The following is a 16,586-nucleotide window of genomic DNA, read 5'->3' on the forward strand; positions in this document are numbered from 1 at the left end:
TTATTCATTATTATTACCACGCAATATATATTATAAAGGTAGGCTTTTTGAATACCGGGGACCGGCTTATATCGATCTCATTATACTTTAGTTGTCTCCCTTGTCTTTGTTGCTTAGTGATATGTAAAGAATCAATTAACTGTCAAAATTACCGGCCCCAAGAAGTTCCTTTTGGTAGAGTTGAATCTCTGAGGAAGTGAATCGATCGTCTCTCTGTTTTTTGTTGCCAAGTCCCTTTTCTTTCAAGTCCACGCATTTCGCTTTCAGCATGTCCCGTGTGAGTTTGAATTCATATCCGCCCATGACATCGCCTTTGTACTCTGCAAAACGAGTTGATCATGATTAAAATAATCAAAGTCTGTGCATAAAATTACAGGCAACTATAACATACATAACTATTAAGGTGTTTATATATTAACTTTAGTTGTTTTGGATAAGAATAACAAACAGAAAAATGCCTACCATTCTCGGACAGGTGTCTCTTTACACTTGATAAGATGCCACGCAGGGTAGATGGCCCGAAGTTGGTTGCAGCGGGGCCATTCGCCTCTGCCGAACGCTTGGTATTCTTGACACTTGACACTGAGCAGGAATCTGGATAGAAGAATATCTAGCTCCTTTGGTGGAATGTTTTTTGATCTGGAGGGTCTCGCCGTCATTCCTCAGCAAATCGTTCACCTTTTCACGTCACTCCCTGTTTCTGTTACCGTAGCCTTGTTTTTCTTTGCTTCAATGAATGTCGGGCTTGTGCCTCTGTGAAAAGTTCATGTTTTTCGATGGCAGAATCCAGTTAAAGTAGCCTGTTGGCTAAATTTTCGAGCGTACGTTCACCCATGTCTACTCTGGCAGCCATCTTCAACAACGTGAAATTGCGTCATGTTGCACGTGCGGACAATCGCAGGGCCATTATCGGTCACGTGACTGATAATAACCCCGGGGATATTATCAATTTTGATGATTATGGTCCCGCCGCGCCGATAATGACTATTCTGACAACGTTAAAATGTTACAATATATAGTAAAATGTGTATTAAGGAAATGCGATGATCCAACTCCTCAATTCGGAGGTCAGAACTGTAATGGAAACGCGACCGACACTGCATTGAGCACAGAAAATGTGTGCACATGTACGACATTTAACTTTTGTCTAAACTAAATTGATGACAGCATCTGCATTTCAGTCATAACACCAACAAGATAGTCAAGTAACATAATACGGATACACTCAATAAATTACATAAAATAAGTTTTATAATATTTGGGCCTACTCTTTTTAAACATATACATCTTCCTTATATCGAAGGTCGGATCATGAATTTTGACAGCTTATCATCTCTATATGTTTTTGTTGTTCCTGTTATTATTAAATTGTGTCCGTATATGAATTGCAGCGTATGCCGATTGCTCTGAGGTACACAAAGCTCACCCAGATTTCCCTTCTTCAATCTATACCATCACATTGTGGAACACAAGTAGTCGAGCGGAGGTGGTCTGTGATATGGATACGGACGGGGGTGGATGGACGGTAATGTATATGATTTCATGTCTAGCTAGGAAATTGTGTTTTCAAGTGAAATGAGTTTGAATAATATTTCTTTCAAACAGTTGAAAGCGTTTGACTCCAATTACATGGCAATACATTAGCCTGTGCCTGTTCAAAAATCCCAGTTGGAGGCCTCCGTAAACAATAATGTTAGTTATTTTTCAAATATAATTTAAAGGACAATACTATTCTAATAAGGAACTTTTTAATTTGTTTTGCAGTCATTTTATACGTGAAACTTGTTGGTGTATGTAACAAGTGCCTTCGTAGGACATAACACTATACATTATAATCATATATAATAAAATATTTAAAATATATATCACTATACGCTGCTCTATGGTTGATATATATAACCGATTATCTTGCCTTATTGATTAAGTATGTGCATGGCAAAAACATCGATTAAGACTTGTTTTGAGTATTATTTTGAGTAAACTGACATTGCGTAAAGTCCTTGGTCCCATGTGCCTAGCATAAACGATTCTTTTAGGTATGAGTAATACCCCGAACGTGCCTCATCCCTTGGATTTAACTTTATTATGCCCTAAAAATCTACCTTTCTGTAGCAATCGAGGATCATACATTGTATATAGGGTCATGCAGAAGTGTCTTACACATTTTATCGAATGACTCTGAACAACAATTGAGCTGAAATTCAAATATCTGAGATAAGACAAATCTCAATTTAGAAGTATTTTCTCCAACTTATACAAGATATAGTTAGCAAGCCGAAAGTTCGAGTTCATTACTTAATACATCGAGAAAGAAGTAGAAATATCGAGTTCTGAAGTCGAATTTCCAGTATTTGTGTCGAAATTTCGACAAACCTTCATCGATAATTTTAACTGCCATTTATGCGCTCCCGAATTATATAGATTTATATGTTTAACTTCGTTGTGGCGTGGATTGATATTTAGATTCTGACATTTTATATTTATTCAGTTCAATGTTTCATATACCCAATATTTTTTCAGGTTTTTCAGCACCGCGTCAATGGAAGTGTCGATTTCTACCGGAACTTCTCTTCTTATGAGAACGGGTTTGGATCCCTGCATGGGGAGTTCTGGCTTGGTAAGATGTTAGTGGATGATTATAAGACCGAGCACAATATCAAAGCCTGAATGATTGCCCGTTATTAATTTCAGTATGTCTTAAAATAGTAAATGAGGGTACATATTCGTTTCTGACGGCAGACCATATACGGTTTACGGAAATATGTTACACAGACTAATGGTACATACATAACGAACGAATCCTATTATCAACCCCCAGATAGATTCCACATGTCGGCTATAAATTCGGTAATTGTATATACATCATCCGGTATTAAAACTTATATTGTAGTACTAAGGTTATATCCCTTGAATTTGTCATTAATCAATTTACGTATATGAAAGTGTTTCACATATAAGGGCTGTCCCTGATGCATGAGATGACGTCGCATACCACAAACGAGTTACGAATCGACATACAAAGAGCTAATGGAAGCCTCGGATATGTAGTTTACCCAAAGTTCAGAATAGAAGCTGCCCCAACATACATTTTGCGCATTGGAAACAAAACAGACTACGGCGGAAGTAAGTCATTTGAAGTGTTTATTGTCAGATTGATACACAGACAAAACACACCAATACATTCAATCTTATGTCAGCGACACGAACTCTCATAGTACAATTAGATGGTGATTTATTGTGATTGAAATCGTTGGTAGTTACTCCCAAACATAATATTTAAAATATGGGAATATGATCATTCTGGCACAAAAATGACATTTTAAGATATTGTAACATTTATAATGCCAAGTATTTCTGGAACAAAAATCCAAATTTCATGTCAAAATTTTCAAAACTTAAAAAATATAGTACTTTTCGTAACACAGGTGTAAATATAAAAATGAACAAAATGTTTGGTCAAATGTGTTTATTAAAGCGACAGTCCGCAAAAGTAACCGTATTTCAAAAGTTTTTAATAAGTTCCACATTGTTTCAGACCGACTGAACCGCAATTATTTTTTAAAAAATCGCTTTAATAACTTAGATTTAACAAATTGAAAATTGCCGAAAGTTGCTATTTTTAGACGGCAAAAGAGAAAGTAGGTCTACGGTTTTTCCGACTACTCTTGGGGGCGATACTATATCCCGGTCCCGGTCTCATCCGGTCCCGGTCTCCTCCGGTCTCTGTTTTATAGTAGCTATCGGGCGTGATCAAAAAGGTGTTAATGACCGCGGGGGGTAATAGGATTACAAAAGATTACAGTTGATTAAAACATTAGATATTTGATGATAATTATGTCACTATTTATTTCAAATTTTATATCAATAAAACATAAAATAAATTTAGGCAAAGATAAAAACATGAAATATGCACATGTACTGAAATTAATGTCATGAATAACAAACACATTGAGTGTGTGTTTTTTTCATATTAAATTCAGTTATAAGTATACTATTGATAATAGTAATACAAAAAATAACAATGCTTGACTACATGTAAATCAAATTTGTATGAGACCGGATGAGACCGGATTTTACGAGGAGAGACCGGGAAATAGTATCGCCCTGCGCATGCGCAAGAACTTTGGAATCCCACTGTTTTTTCTATTTATATAACCGTTAACTCTCGGGGGCCGATAGTTAAGGAGAGATATTGAAAATGACACGAAAAACTCATTTCTAGGTCGATTTGAACCAAAAGATTTTTGGATTCGTCAGTCAGGAATGCTTATCAACACATAGATGAATTTTATTTTTTTTTCATGGCTAATTTGCCCGATTTGCGGACTGTCGCTTTAAGTATGAAATATCCATGTCAGATTAGTACCATATCAAGAGTTATTTGTATGTAACATATAAGTTTTAGCATAAAAAAATAAGAACTCATCGTTTGATTACAAAACGTTAATGAAAAGTTTATAACAGCATTTGGTTGCTATGGTTACTATTGATAATGCCATTTTCACTCATTCTCTGCATGTTTCTCACAAAATAATGTTATTCATAAACTTTTGTTTTAAGTTATTGACATTTTAAGCAATTGCAAACATAATATCTGTAAGTCAAATCTTAAAAAAGCACAATGGATATGGAACATTTTGTAATCGAGGGCTTAAACACAATTTGAACTAAATGTTCGCTAAATCGGTTCTTATTTTGAATAAAGAATACATGTCGAAGTATTAAAATATAAAACTATCTTTACTAGTATCACATAAACTACAAAAAGAAAATAACAAGTACATATCGCTATTGTCCATAATGATAAAGAAACTTACAACAAAGGTCAAACAACATTCGGTTGCTTGGGTTACTTATGAAAATGTTTTTACTAATCATTTTTAAAGTCTGTATAAAAAAAAATATCTTAGTAAAATTGTTTTTTTAAGTTATTGACATCTTCATGATATTTTCAAAATTTAAATCTGAAGTGTCACGGCAAATTTCACAAAGTTAAAAAAATAGGAAACAATTTGAAACACAGGGCTATTTTTTTTTTGAACAAAAGTGTTCTTATTTTGAATTCAATATCCATGTCAACATATTTAAATATTTAACTTATCTTTACTAGTGTGACATACACTTCAAAATACAAACAGGTCAAAGCAAAAAACGGTTGCCATGGTTACTAATGAAAATGCTATTTTGCTATTCTTAATTGTGTTAGTGTTTAGATGTAGAGGATATTACTCAAGTTGTTCAAAGTTTATTTCTTCAATACAAAGTTGATAAAACAAGTGTTTTCTTTCCAATTAATATAAACGGGACTTGGCATGTCTATAACAATCTAAGTTAACAATTTCAATAAGTTGTTTTGCATTTCCTCTCGTGTGATATAATATTCATATCAAACCTACTAGTGTGAGTATTTACAGTGCTAAACACATTAATCGTTTCTACAAAGCGTTTACATTTTCAACACCATTCAGTATGATGATTTCATGTTACAATTTAAAACACTATCTTAAATGCCATTTATGACATAATAATACTTCCAGACTGGTTTACATGAAGTTGACAAATAGATATATGGAGCACTACATTTAACCAGTCCACTTTAAAATAACACAGAAGGCTAGTTTACAGCCTTTCGGTGTGTCATTTTTGTCAATATCAACTTTGACTTTACACAGAGTTGGGTTAGGGCATACTGCAGATCTTTATGACTAAAATCTAAAGAATGGACCAATAGCATCGTGAAGGTACCATTGACGTGCGGCACGGTGCATGCTTTAGTTCAGGCAAAACATCACATTCTGGACTCATCCTCATAAGATTAACTTCAATTTCTGAGGAATTTAAACTATTTGCATACTAAAACTCCTGGTTTATGTTTTTAAAACACAGAAATGTTGATATTTGGTAATATTCTTAAGAGTTTTGAAATGTGTATCTAGGAATGATTTCCGATTGTAAAATGTGACTGGCTGCCGAGGGTCATTAACCAGTTGTGGAATGTTGTGGCCGGACTTCGAAGAGGCGGATACAGTGTGGGCTATTTCCTGAAGATTCTCGGCATTATAGCATCGCTACGTGTAAAGCGTTACACTCTCATGCAGTCCTGAAAATTGTTGGAAGATCTGTTTAGTGTAAATAAATCTTATTTTAATTCACAAAAAATAAAAGTAAGCAAATGATTTTAACTAAGTAATAAAATGTTCAAGACATATAAAACTTATAAAATCGGAGTGTTTACATATATGGTTATTTAGTTACTGCCAACTACGCTTAAACTTCATCCAGTTATGCATCCGATTAAATTAGAGAACCAATCGCACGTATCAATAATTTCTAAGGACAGCTCAATGCATTTGTCTTTAAAAAACAGACAAACGATTATTAACAGAATAGAATACTTATATGTCATTACATGCCACATGGCACACCAAAGAACAGTGTGGTTCTTGTTTGGCCGACGGCACTATAAAAATAAACCTGGAAAATTTGATACATTCTTTTATAAAATGTAAGCTATTTGCGGTTCATGAAGAAAGTAATGTCATAATGAAGGACACATTTCATAAGCCATAATTGAATCTAAATATCAAACCGTAAACAATTATCAAATGTGAATAGGAAACAGAATATGATAGTAAGAATGTGTTTCATGGTGTAATCTATGTTAAGTTTCATCATCTTTTATATTCACTATTTATTCTCATAATCTCTTCTCAGCAATAAGGTCAAAGTTTGCATAGGCTGTTAGAACCTATCATCCATATTATATAGATAATTTAAATGGTTAAACCTTTTGAAGCACTAAAAACATCAGCATTTTTTTTCAACGACACCATAGTGCTGAAAGTAGTGGTGGGCCATGTTTACGCCACTGTCACTTCCTTAGCCCGGGAGTTCGGCCTCGTCCACCAGATAAAATGTCTGCATTCCTGTATAAATAAATGTTAACTTTTGTTAAAGGGACTATACACCAGAAAAAGTGTTTTTCTGTAACGAATCTCATGACAATTATTTAATAAAATGTTCAATAAAATGTTTTAGTCTTTGATATCATAATTGTGAAAAAAATATTTAAAACAAAATCGAGTCGGAGACCGGGTTCTATCCGGTATCGCCAAATTTGCAGTCCAGTGTTGTATCCACAGTGCTACAAAGGCATACCCTAAACCTTTGGAATACTTAAGCTATATACCTTAGTTGGTAATATCACGTGATAAAATCGACTGGTCAATCACGCATAAAAATGAATTATACTAGGTATACATACCTAGTAATCTTTTTTAATGGAAAAATATGAAAAGACTGCGAAAAAATTTTTTTTTTAAACAATGAGGTACTTGAGTTAGTTATTTTCAATGCACTGTACACATCGATACCAAGTTTATGTCAGTTTGACAGTTTTCTTCTTTTTGGTCGCTATTTTATCATACGGTGTATAGCCCCCTTAAATGATTTTACAAATAATCATAACTTTTTACTGAAATAGTAAGCAAGAAGATAATGTAGACAACCCAAAATGACACTACTAGATAGCTGTAGAACTATTACAGATCTATATTTTCAATTAAAATTCATTTTTAAAATCAAAGCTTTTGAAAGGATTTCGAATTATGTCCAAGGTATAAGTTTTTGAACAACAATGCAAAGCTGACAACATTAAAAACATCCAAGCTAAAAATTTAAACCCTGACTTGGAAATATAATTTTTACATATACATATGGTAAAAGATCTGTCTTATTCTGTTACTCCATGTTTAATTCAGAGTGACATATAACCATTAACATATACCTGAATCTTATGCACACATGCCAAACACTTGACACTTCCGTTGGGTGACGCGAACTATATCGGCCCAACTTGTTGCGCATGATGTGGATAGTGAACTTGCTGGTCAAAATCCCATGAGTGATGGTAGTGGACATCTTAGCTACATGGTACAGCACCTTCAAAGACAATAATGATAGTATTTAAAAAAATCAAATAATATTGTATTTTATGAAAACAGGTGATCCGAACCGTTATTCAGTCACATTCAAATGATAATAATATACAATGTATCAGTGTACTCGGATTACATATTTTTGATCGATATATTGACATATAAATCTTATCTTGGTTTTGGCATGGATCTAACCTTGTGACAGAATTCCATTGCTAAAAACATCTTTGCTTGCAAGTGTTTACTCCTTGTACAGCTCTTTGTTTTTTGGCAGTGCTTAGATGAGCCTCGTACATGTTACATGTTCATTTTTATCTTCATTACTTAGCTGAGCAGACTTTCCCTATTTTACAACAAAGTCTTGGCATTTAAAACAAAGGTCTGTCTCTGGCTTTGCCAAGGCTATGTGAGGGCAAAATTCATTCCAAATGTTTCAAAATAATTATTGTCTATAGCTAGTCTCAACAGTACTTTCCTGATATATTTCATGAGTTTCAGAAATGTTAGCATCATAATGCAATACAAGAAGAGTCTGATTTGGGCAATTAGGAAGTCGACCTGGCAATGCCAAAGCATTGTTCGTTGCATTATTTTCAATAAAGGTTTTCAACCTGCTTCGGTCTGTAAAGCTAAGGGCGTTAGCTGGAACCTTGTGCTTATTCCCATGAATTCTGGGCTTTATCCCCTCTGAATCCAGGGATTTACCATTCTTTGCAAACTGCAGTGATATGTTGCATATTCAAAGATAAATGTGGTTTTACAGATTAACAGTGTCCCATAAAATAATACATCTGCGATGGTTTCACACAAGTCTTTTGTGATTTCTTATTTGACAATTTGTTCCCAGTGGTAGCTCTACGGGCAAGCAGTATACTCTTTATAGCAAGTTCTCTTTCATCCTTTGAAAGGTCCATGTAGTCTTGTCTGTAAGCTAACAGTTTCTTAAAATCAACTACTGACGAGCATGGTTTCGCATTATATAATCCTTACATCCACATGTTTCTGCTCGCAGTTTGTTTACATTTCCAATCTCCTTGATATCTTCAGGTTTTGATGAACCATCATAATCATTTGACAAAGTAAGTGCATCATTGCTTAAATTAGTTTCAGAAACATCATGTACACTTTCAGACTCTTGTTCATTGTTTATTTCACGATCAGAGTCATCACTATTCATAAAGCATGATAAAATTTATCTTTTATCTGAATCTTTTATATTTTGACTTTGAGAAGACTGCACAAATTCATTAAAATTTAAATTGTCAAGTTTAAGGAGTACATTTGCAAAATCTGGATCATGATTTTGAATAGAATCCATTTCATAAGTTACCGTCGAGGTCTGTGATAACGTTAATTGACTCATAGTGTATTTAACATTTTACTTTGGCGGTCATTATCGGTTGCTAACAACAAAAACCTTTTTATAGGTGTCGCAGAATTCACTTCCGGGTTTTGTCAATTTATTCGATCGTCATGTGAAAATAACTGCATTATCAAGCTTGTAGATTGTGTTATACTGATTATATATTATCATTTGATGATTAAATAACATTTTGCTTGCAATAACCACTTGTAATTCCACAATTGGAACCCAGAAACGTTGAAATTTAAAACCGGATGCTCCTTGTGATAAACCGGGAAGCGGTGTCTCCGTTACTGCGCTGTTCGTCAAAATGTGAAGAAATATCAGTTATAAACACCCATTTCATGATCAAGCATATTCTGATCAATATCCTTTCAAAAGATAAAAAGATAATACTGTTTTTATTTCAAAAACGCCTCACATTATCGGCCAGAAATGTTTGCACCTTACCGCCGTACAAACGTAGTCACCAACGTCAAAAAGCCGAACAGCTGACCAACGTTTTCGGTAAATTAAACACACTTAAAAAGGTTATGATCAAGTTAACGTCAACGAATATTGTTGCAGAGGGTTTATTGCCGTATTTGATGTGTGTTTTTTAATGCTGACAACAAATAATTTAGTTTTAGGCTCGAAAATAACATGAAACATTAAGGGGAAAAAATTGCGCGATTTTATTCTCGCTTTTTCTAGTTATTAACGTTAGCGCTACAATACTCAAAATAGCGTTCCTATTCACAAATGTATTATAAGAAAATCACTTTTTTGATAGTTCAACATTTTTGTAATGACTTTGTTTTAATTATATAGATATACATGGTTGACCATGCATAAATCCCTTCGGCAATTATTCTTCCTACTTGGCAATTATCAACCAAACGCCATGGTCAACCATATCCTATCTTGTATAATACAAAAGGTTTTGACATTTTTCAATAATTTGAACCGGTTGTTTTTAATGCTTTTAACCATTTATATTGAGATGAAATTGCTAATTAACAAGCAAACCTTTTCTCACGTGTTTTCGGAATAAAACAATAAGCAATAATATTTAACAATATTTCCATTTTTACATCGGGTGATCAGGATATGACGTTCATTTCAGTATCTGAACAAAGCTAGGGTCAATCAAGCCTAGAAGCAGTTTACATTTCCCAGCTACTATCCAACAAAACACTTCATTCTCTCACTGGTTTTTGACCTTCAAAGAATGTAAACTTCCGGTTCCCGGGGTACTCGTTTCTGAAACAAAAAAGTAATAACAGTATACACATTTCACTTTCATTCCACCGATAAGTCCGCTTAAATCCCATAAAAAGATAAGCTCGTGATTACATTTGCCTTCCAAATATCAGTCGGCAATATCTATGTCGAGAAAATGGCGTCATAGTACAGGTTCTCCTATTCGTCGGGCAATACTGCTATAATCGCCCTCATGTGCCGTTATAATCTCACGGTTGGTAACGATAATCAATTTTGCGAGAACGAATTACTAAAGAAAAATTTAAATTTATATAGTGATATGCTTCCTTTTTTTTAAACGGTATAATTTGTTCGAAAGTTTAACCAACTTGTAATGACGTTGAAATAAAGACTGTTTCTGAAACCATGATATATTTATAATGGATGGGGCCATCTCATCAAAGGGCGTGCGGCACAAAATATTTTTCGTTGACATAAGTCTTCAATCTTCTGATTTAATTCGAAATATATATCATTACTTATCAGGGATACTGATAAGAAGAAGTCGTATTACGATATGATCGTTGATAATAAAACTAATATTATTGCTGAAGCATGATACTTCCCGTATCTATAATGGATACTTGAAATATGACAAATCATTATAATTACTTTATTGTTTCAGTTTCATCTACGTCGGTTGATTCCTTTACGGATACAGGCTATGGAGGAGCCGTCGATATGGCGTTCACGACCTTTGATAGGGACAATGACCTAATTGTCGAGAACTGTGCTTTACTTTATCACGGTGCGTGGTGGTACCATAGTTGCTACAAATACGCGAACTTGAACGGAGATTATGTGACGCCAGGGACAGATTCTAACAATGCAATAAAGTTTGATAGTATGACTTCTTTAAAAACCAGTAGACTGATGTTCAGAACAGCGTAACGTTTTTGAAAAAAAGTCTTATTTTTTAATTTAAGATTTGTCCTCAAGAATGAAACACGTATTTCATTGTTCAATGCTACTTCTAAAAATAACTGTAAAAAACGCTGTATGTGTAAATAGTCGAGACTCAGATTTTATTACACATCATTAAAACTAAAGATTGGCATTTGTTGATTTTTGAAACATTTACAAAGTCATTTCTAAATGTCAGTATTAAACATAGATGGTTTCTTAAATAAAATGAATACTGATGCTGTTGAAAATGTATTTTATGACGTTATGTTAAACAAATAGCAGTCTAGAGCTTAATTAAAAAAAAAATCTGTAATATAAATATCAATGATTTGTTTTCATCGTATATTGTTCAGTTGTAACACTGAAAATGCGCTTTATTAGTACACTAAAAACTACTGGACCAAGCAAATACGTAAACTATCATTCCTCTATAAGGAAAATACAGACCCTGTAAAGAAGCACAATGTAGGGGTCTTAGGTTTGCCGTGCCTTGTCGAATTGGTTGTTATTGCTGTAGACAAAATACAAGTATCATTGTTACTCATCAGGTTGATAAACAATGTTTTTTTATTGGTGAGGGGCATGCATTGTTACCTCTCCCAATATGGGTTATGCATCAATACGTCACAAAGGGCAATGCATTATTGCCTCTCCCGATACGGGTTTTGCATCAATATCTCAATAAGGGACATGCATTGTAACCTCTCCCGATATGGATTATGCATCAATACCTCGCTAAGGGCAATGCATTGTTATCTCTCTCGATATGATTTATACATCAATATCTTGCAAAGGGCAATGCATTGTTGCCTCTCCCGATATGGATTATGCATCAATACCTCGCTAAGGGCAATGCATTGTTATCTCTACCGATATGAGTTATACATCAATATTTCGCAAAGTACAATGCATTGTTGCCTCTCCCGATATGAGTTATGCATCAATATCTCGCAAATGGCAATGTATTGGTACCTTGTTGCCTCTCCCGATTTGGGTAATTCGTCAATTTCTCGCAAAGGGCAATACATCGTTGCCTCTCCCGATATGGATTATGCATTTATATCTCGCAAAGGGCAATGCATTTTCGCCTCTCCAGGTATTAGTTATTCATTAATATCTTGCTAAGGGGCATGCATATTTGCCTTTCCCAATAAGTGTTATGCATCAATATCTCGCAAAGGGAAATATATTGTTACCTCTCCTGATATGGGTTATGCATCAATATCTTGCAAAGGCCAATGCATTTTTGCATCTCCCGATATAGGTTATGCATCAATATCTAGCAAAGGGCAAAGCATTGTTACCTCTCTTAATATGGGTTATGCATCAATATCTCGCAAAGGGCAATGCATTGTTGCCCCTCCCGATATGGGTTAAGCATCAATATCTCGCAAAGGGCAATGCTTTGTTATCTCTCCCGATATGCGTTATGCATCAATATTTCGAAAAGAGCAATGCATTGTTACCTCTCCCGGTGTGGGTCATGCATCAATATCTCGCAAAGAGCAAAGTATTGTTACATCTCCAGACATGTGCTATACATCAATATTTCACAAAAGGCAATGCATTGTGACCCCTCCCGATATAGGTTATGCATCAATATCTCGCAAAGGGCAATATATTGTCACTTCTCCAGATACGGGTTATACTTCAATATCTCGCTAAGGGCAATGCATTGCTACCTCTCCCGGTATGAGTTATACATCAATATCTTGCAAAGTGCAATGCATTGTTAACTCTCCCGATATGATGTATGCATCAATATCTCGCCATCTCGCAAAAGGCGATGCATTCTTGCCTCTCCCGGTATGGGATATGCATCAATATCTCGCAAAGGGCAATGTATTGTTGCCTTGTTTCCTCTCCCGATATGGGTTATGCATTAATACCTCGCAAAGAGCAATGCATTGTTACCTCTCCTGATATGGGTTATGCATCAATATCTTGCAAAGGGCAATGCAATTTTTCTTCTCCCTATATGGGTTATGCATTAATATCTTGCAAAGGGCAATGCATTGTTTCCTCTCCCGATATGGGTAATGCATCAGCATCTCGCAAAGGGCAATGCATTGTTTTTCTCCCGATATGAGTTATACATCAATATCTTGCAAAGTGTAATGCATTGTTGCCTCTCCCGATATGGGTTATGCATCAATACCTCGCTAAGGGCAATGCATTGTTTTTCTCCCGATATGAGTTATACATCAATATCTTGCAAAGTGTAATGCATTGTTGCCTCTCCCGATATGGGTAATGCATCAATACCTCGCTAAGGGCAATGCATTGTTATCTCTCCCGATATGAGTTATACATCAATTTCTTGCAAAGGGCAATGCAATTTTTCTTCTCCCTATATGGGTTATGCATTAATATCTTGCAAAGGGCAATGTATTGTTTCCTCTCCCGATATGGGTAATGCATCAGTATCTCGCAAAAGGCAATGCATTGTTCCTCTTCCGATATGGGTTGTGCATTAATATCTCACAAAATTCAACGCATTTTACCACTTAATATTTAAGAAGGTGTTTATGTATTAATTCGGTGTTATTTTCCGACACTTCATAAATCAATGAGATGCAGAAAAATAATGTTCAATACTTAAAATTACAACTATAAAAAATTGAAAGATCGTTTTTATTTTGCTATAATCCACGAACCGCAATTTATCACTCGATTATGCCAAGTAGTTTGTAGCTTTCCCACGCATATGTATACATCATCTCCTTGGAGACACGTGGAGCTAAATTTAGTAACAATGAGACCAGTAATGGCTGCCGACTCCTCATTTATCCCATTTCGAAGCGGATTAACAGCACTTCTCAGGTAAGATATTTACGTAAAAGCGACTTGTTTAAACTCTGAAATGTATATTTCATTATTCCTTGCCTAAGACATTTTTTTACCATTAAACCTACTGCCCTGTTGTTTATATTCATGAATTGTCTGCATGTCATTACTTACATTAAGCTGTTGACCTAGATATTAACTTTCATTTTCAAATGAAATGTTTGTAAGTTCTTCAATTTCTGGAGAAATCAAAGCAGCAGCGGCAACAGCAGTTTCCCCACTCAATTCAGGCACAAACATCTCAATACTAGCAAAAAGATCTTTAAACAAGTCGAAATCTGACAGATCATTCCTCATGTTTCCACTACATACACTGATATACTTTTGGTCTCTTTGGATTAAGCCTTCTGCCCTTGATTAGAGTCTTTGTTTCTAATACTTGATACTGTATAATGTATTATGGAAGTGACTTGAGTTTAAATGTCTGTGTATACATATACAACATATAATTGCCAGCCTTACATAATAAAACATTGGTACCATGTTTGAGAGTCTCCTTTTGTTTTTGTCTGCACATAAGCTCCCATCTCAGAACTAAAACAAGTAAAATTGGGCGTTACCATTTTGTATTTATTACAACACTATTCACTTATTATATGCGCCATATATTGAACGCTGTCCGTGACAACATGATACAAAACAGTTACGTCACCCGCAACTCTTGTGATTGAAATCACTTAAACAACGGATACTACAAGTTATTAATAGTAATTCACAACAGTGAACGACAGCTTATAAATGACGAATACAATATCAATTAGTATGACATTTACACTGCTACCTAAAGAAATCGCGTCATTACATCATTTTAAAACTGTCAAAAGTCACACAACAATTAAAGAATTTTAAAACGAATCTTTTGATACTATAAACAGTTAAGCTATGGACAACCCGTTAATATGAACACTGAAAAACTGACAAATGATTGCGCAATAAATAATTTATTTTGATATAAGCACCTCATTTCTCATGTAAACAGTAAAAACAATTGAGAAGATAGGCTTATATAACCTATAAATGACCTACTGATAGTCGTGGTAGTGAATAGTTGTCAACATCCATGCCTGTGTTCGTGTTATTAAACACCATGGACAACTCCGGACAATATTTTACTAGAGCTTATTTACTGATGTGATAGTCGTAGTCGTGTTAAATAACATCCTATGCCATAAGATGAAATTCAACTAAACCATTTACAAAACATTGTCCCCTCTCTAACATTGTGCTTGAATATCTCTTATCCAATAATTAGTAAATCTGGCTTATGCAAACAGGGATAATATCACATTTGTTTTTCATAAACCGGATTGCTTTTTTATTCCAGATTTGTGCCCAAAGAATTGTCAAATTTTGACGATAAAAAACAACACTTTGCCTCTCTCTTTTGCAATATGCTTGAGCATCTCTTATCCTATACTAAGTAAATCAGGGCTATTGATAATTGATATAATATCATATTTGGTTTTGATCAAACGGATCTTAGAATTCATCTCAGAGTTATGGCGCATGAATTTATTGGGCCATGAATTTTAAAAACCTTATCAAATTTAAGACCATTTCTTATCAAGTCCTTTCCAAAGCAGCTATTTTATAGTGTTATATGGATTATTTGTTGACTGATTACTAAGATATCGCTTATCGCACTCTTCATTCTTGTAGAAATACCTACACCATTTTACAAATTAAATGTAAACATCTTTACTCAATAATTCCTATCAAATTTCACCCACTTGTACTGATGTGGTGCCTAGTATGAACTACCAAATAGAAGCAGTTATCGATCTTGAAATTTCAAAGTGGACTATCTTTGCAAATACTACAGTATATGTTTTAAATTATTTCATTTAATTCCAATTGGAACACCTCGGACATTTTCCTTCGAAAACAACCACTGATGAATATGCACGATTTACACTGTCAGAATTTCAAGTAGATCGCATAGTAATTTCAGTTAAGAAGTAAGGCTTAGGATGTTACGTTTAGGAATCTTAATGATTTATGCAATAATACATTTCACTGAGAAACCATTTGAGCTTTGGCATTGTCGACTTTCACATATATTTCTCAGCCTATGAGGCCGGATTTAGTTCCCTGAATGGGGAGTTCTGGCTTAGTAAATATTCTAGAAAATATAAAGGGGATATTATAATAGGAAGCTTTTCTGGTGACCTGTATTACGTCGAGTTCGGTGTGTAACCACGTTTCCGTTGAGAACGCCTATCTAATTATTCATTTTTATTTTTTGGTTTCAATTCGATTTAAATTTACCACCATCTGTCAAATGCGCGTAT

At 34.6% G+C, this 16,586-nt stretch overlaps 1 protein-coding gene across 1 annotated transcript; it reads left to right on the forward strand.

Moving 5' to 3' along the window:
• Positions 1-1,480: 1,480 nt before the first annotated feature.
• On the forward strand, positions 1,481-11,433 carry LOC128221405 (ficolin-1-like). Its single transcript, XM_052930017.1, has 4 exons — positions 1,481-1,525; positions 2,521-2,617; positions 2,959-3,123; positions 11,168-11,433. The coding sequence occupies exons 1-4, from the start codon at positions 1,499-1,501 to the stop codon at positions 11,431-11,433; spliced, it is 555 nt and encodes a 184-aa protein (XP_052785977.1). The 5' UTR covers positions 1,481-1,498.
• Positions 11,434-16,586: the final 5,153 nt, after the last annotated feature.

This window comes from Mya arenaria, chromosome 16 (genome assembly GCF_026914265.1).
Source record: "Mya arenaria isolate MELC-2E11 chromosome 16, ASM2691426v1".
Taxonomy (NCBI): Eukaryota; Metazoa; Mollusca; class Bivalvia; order Myida; family Myidae; genus Mya; species Mya arenaria.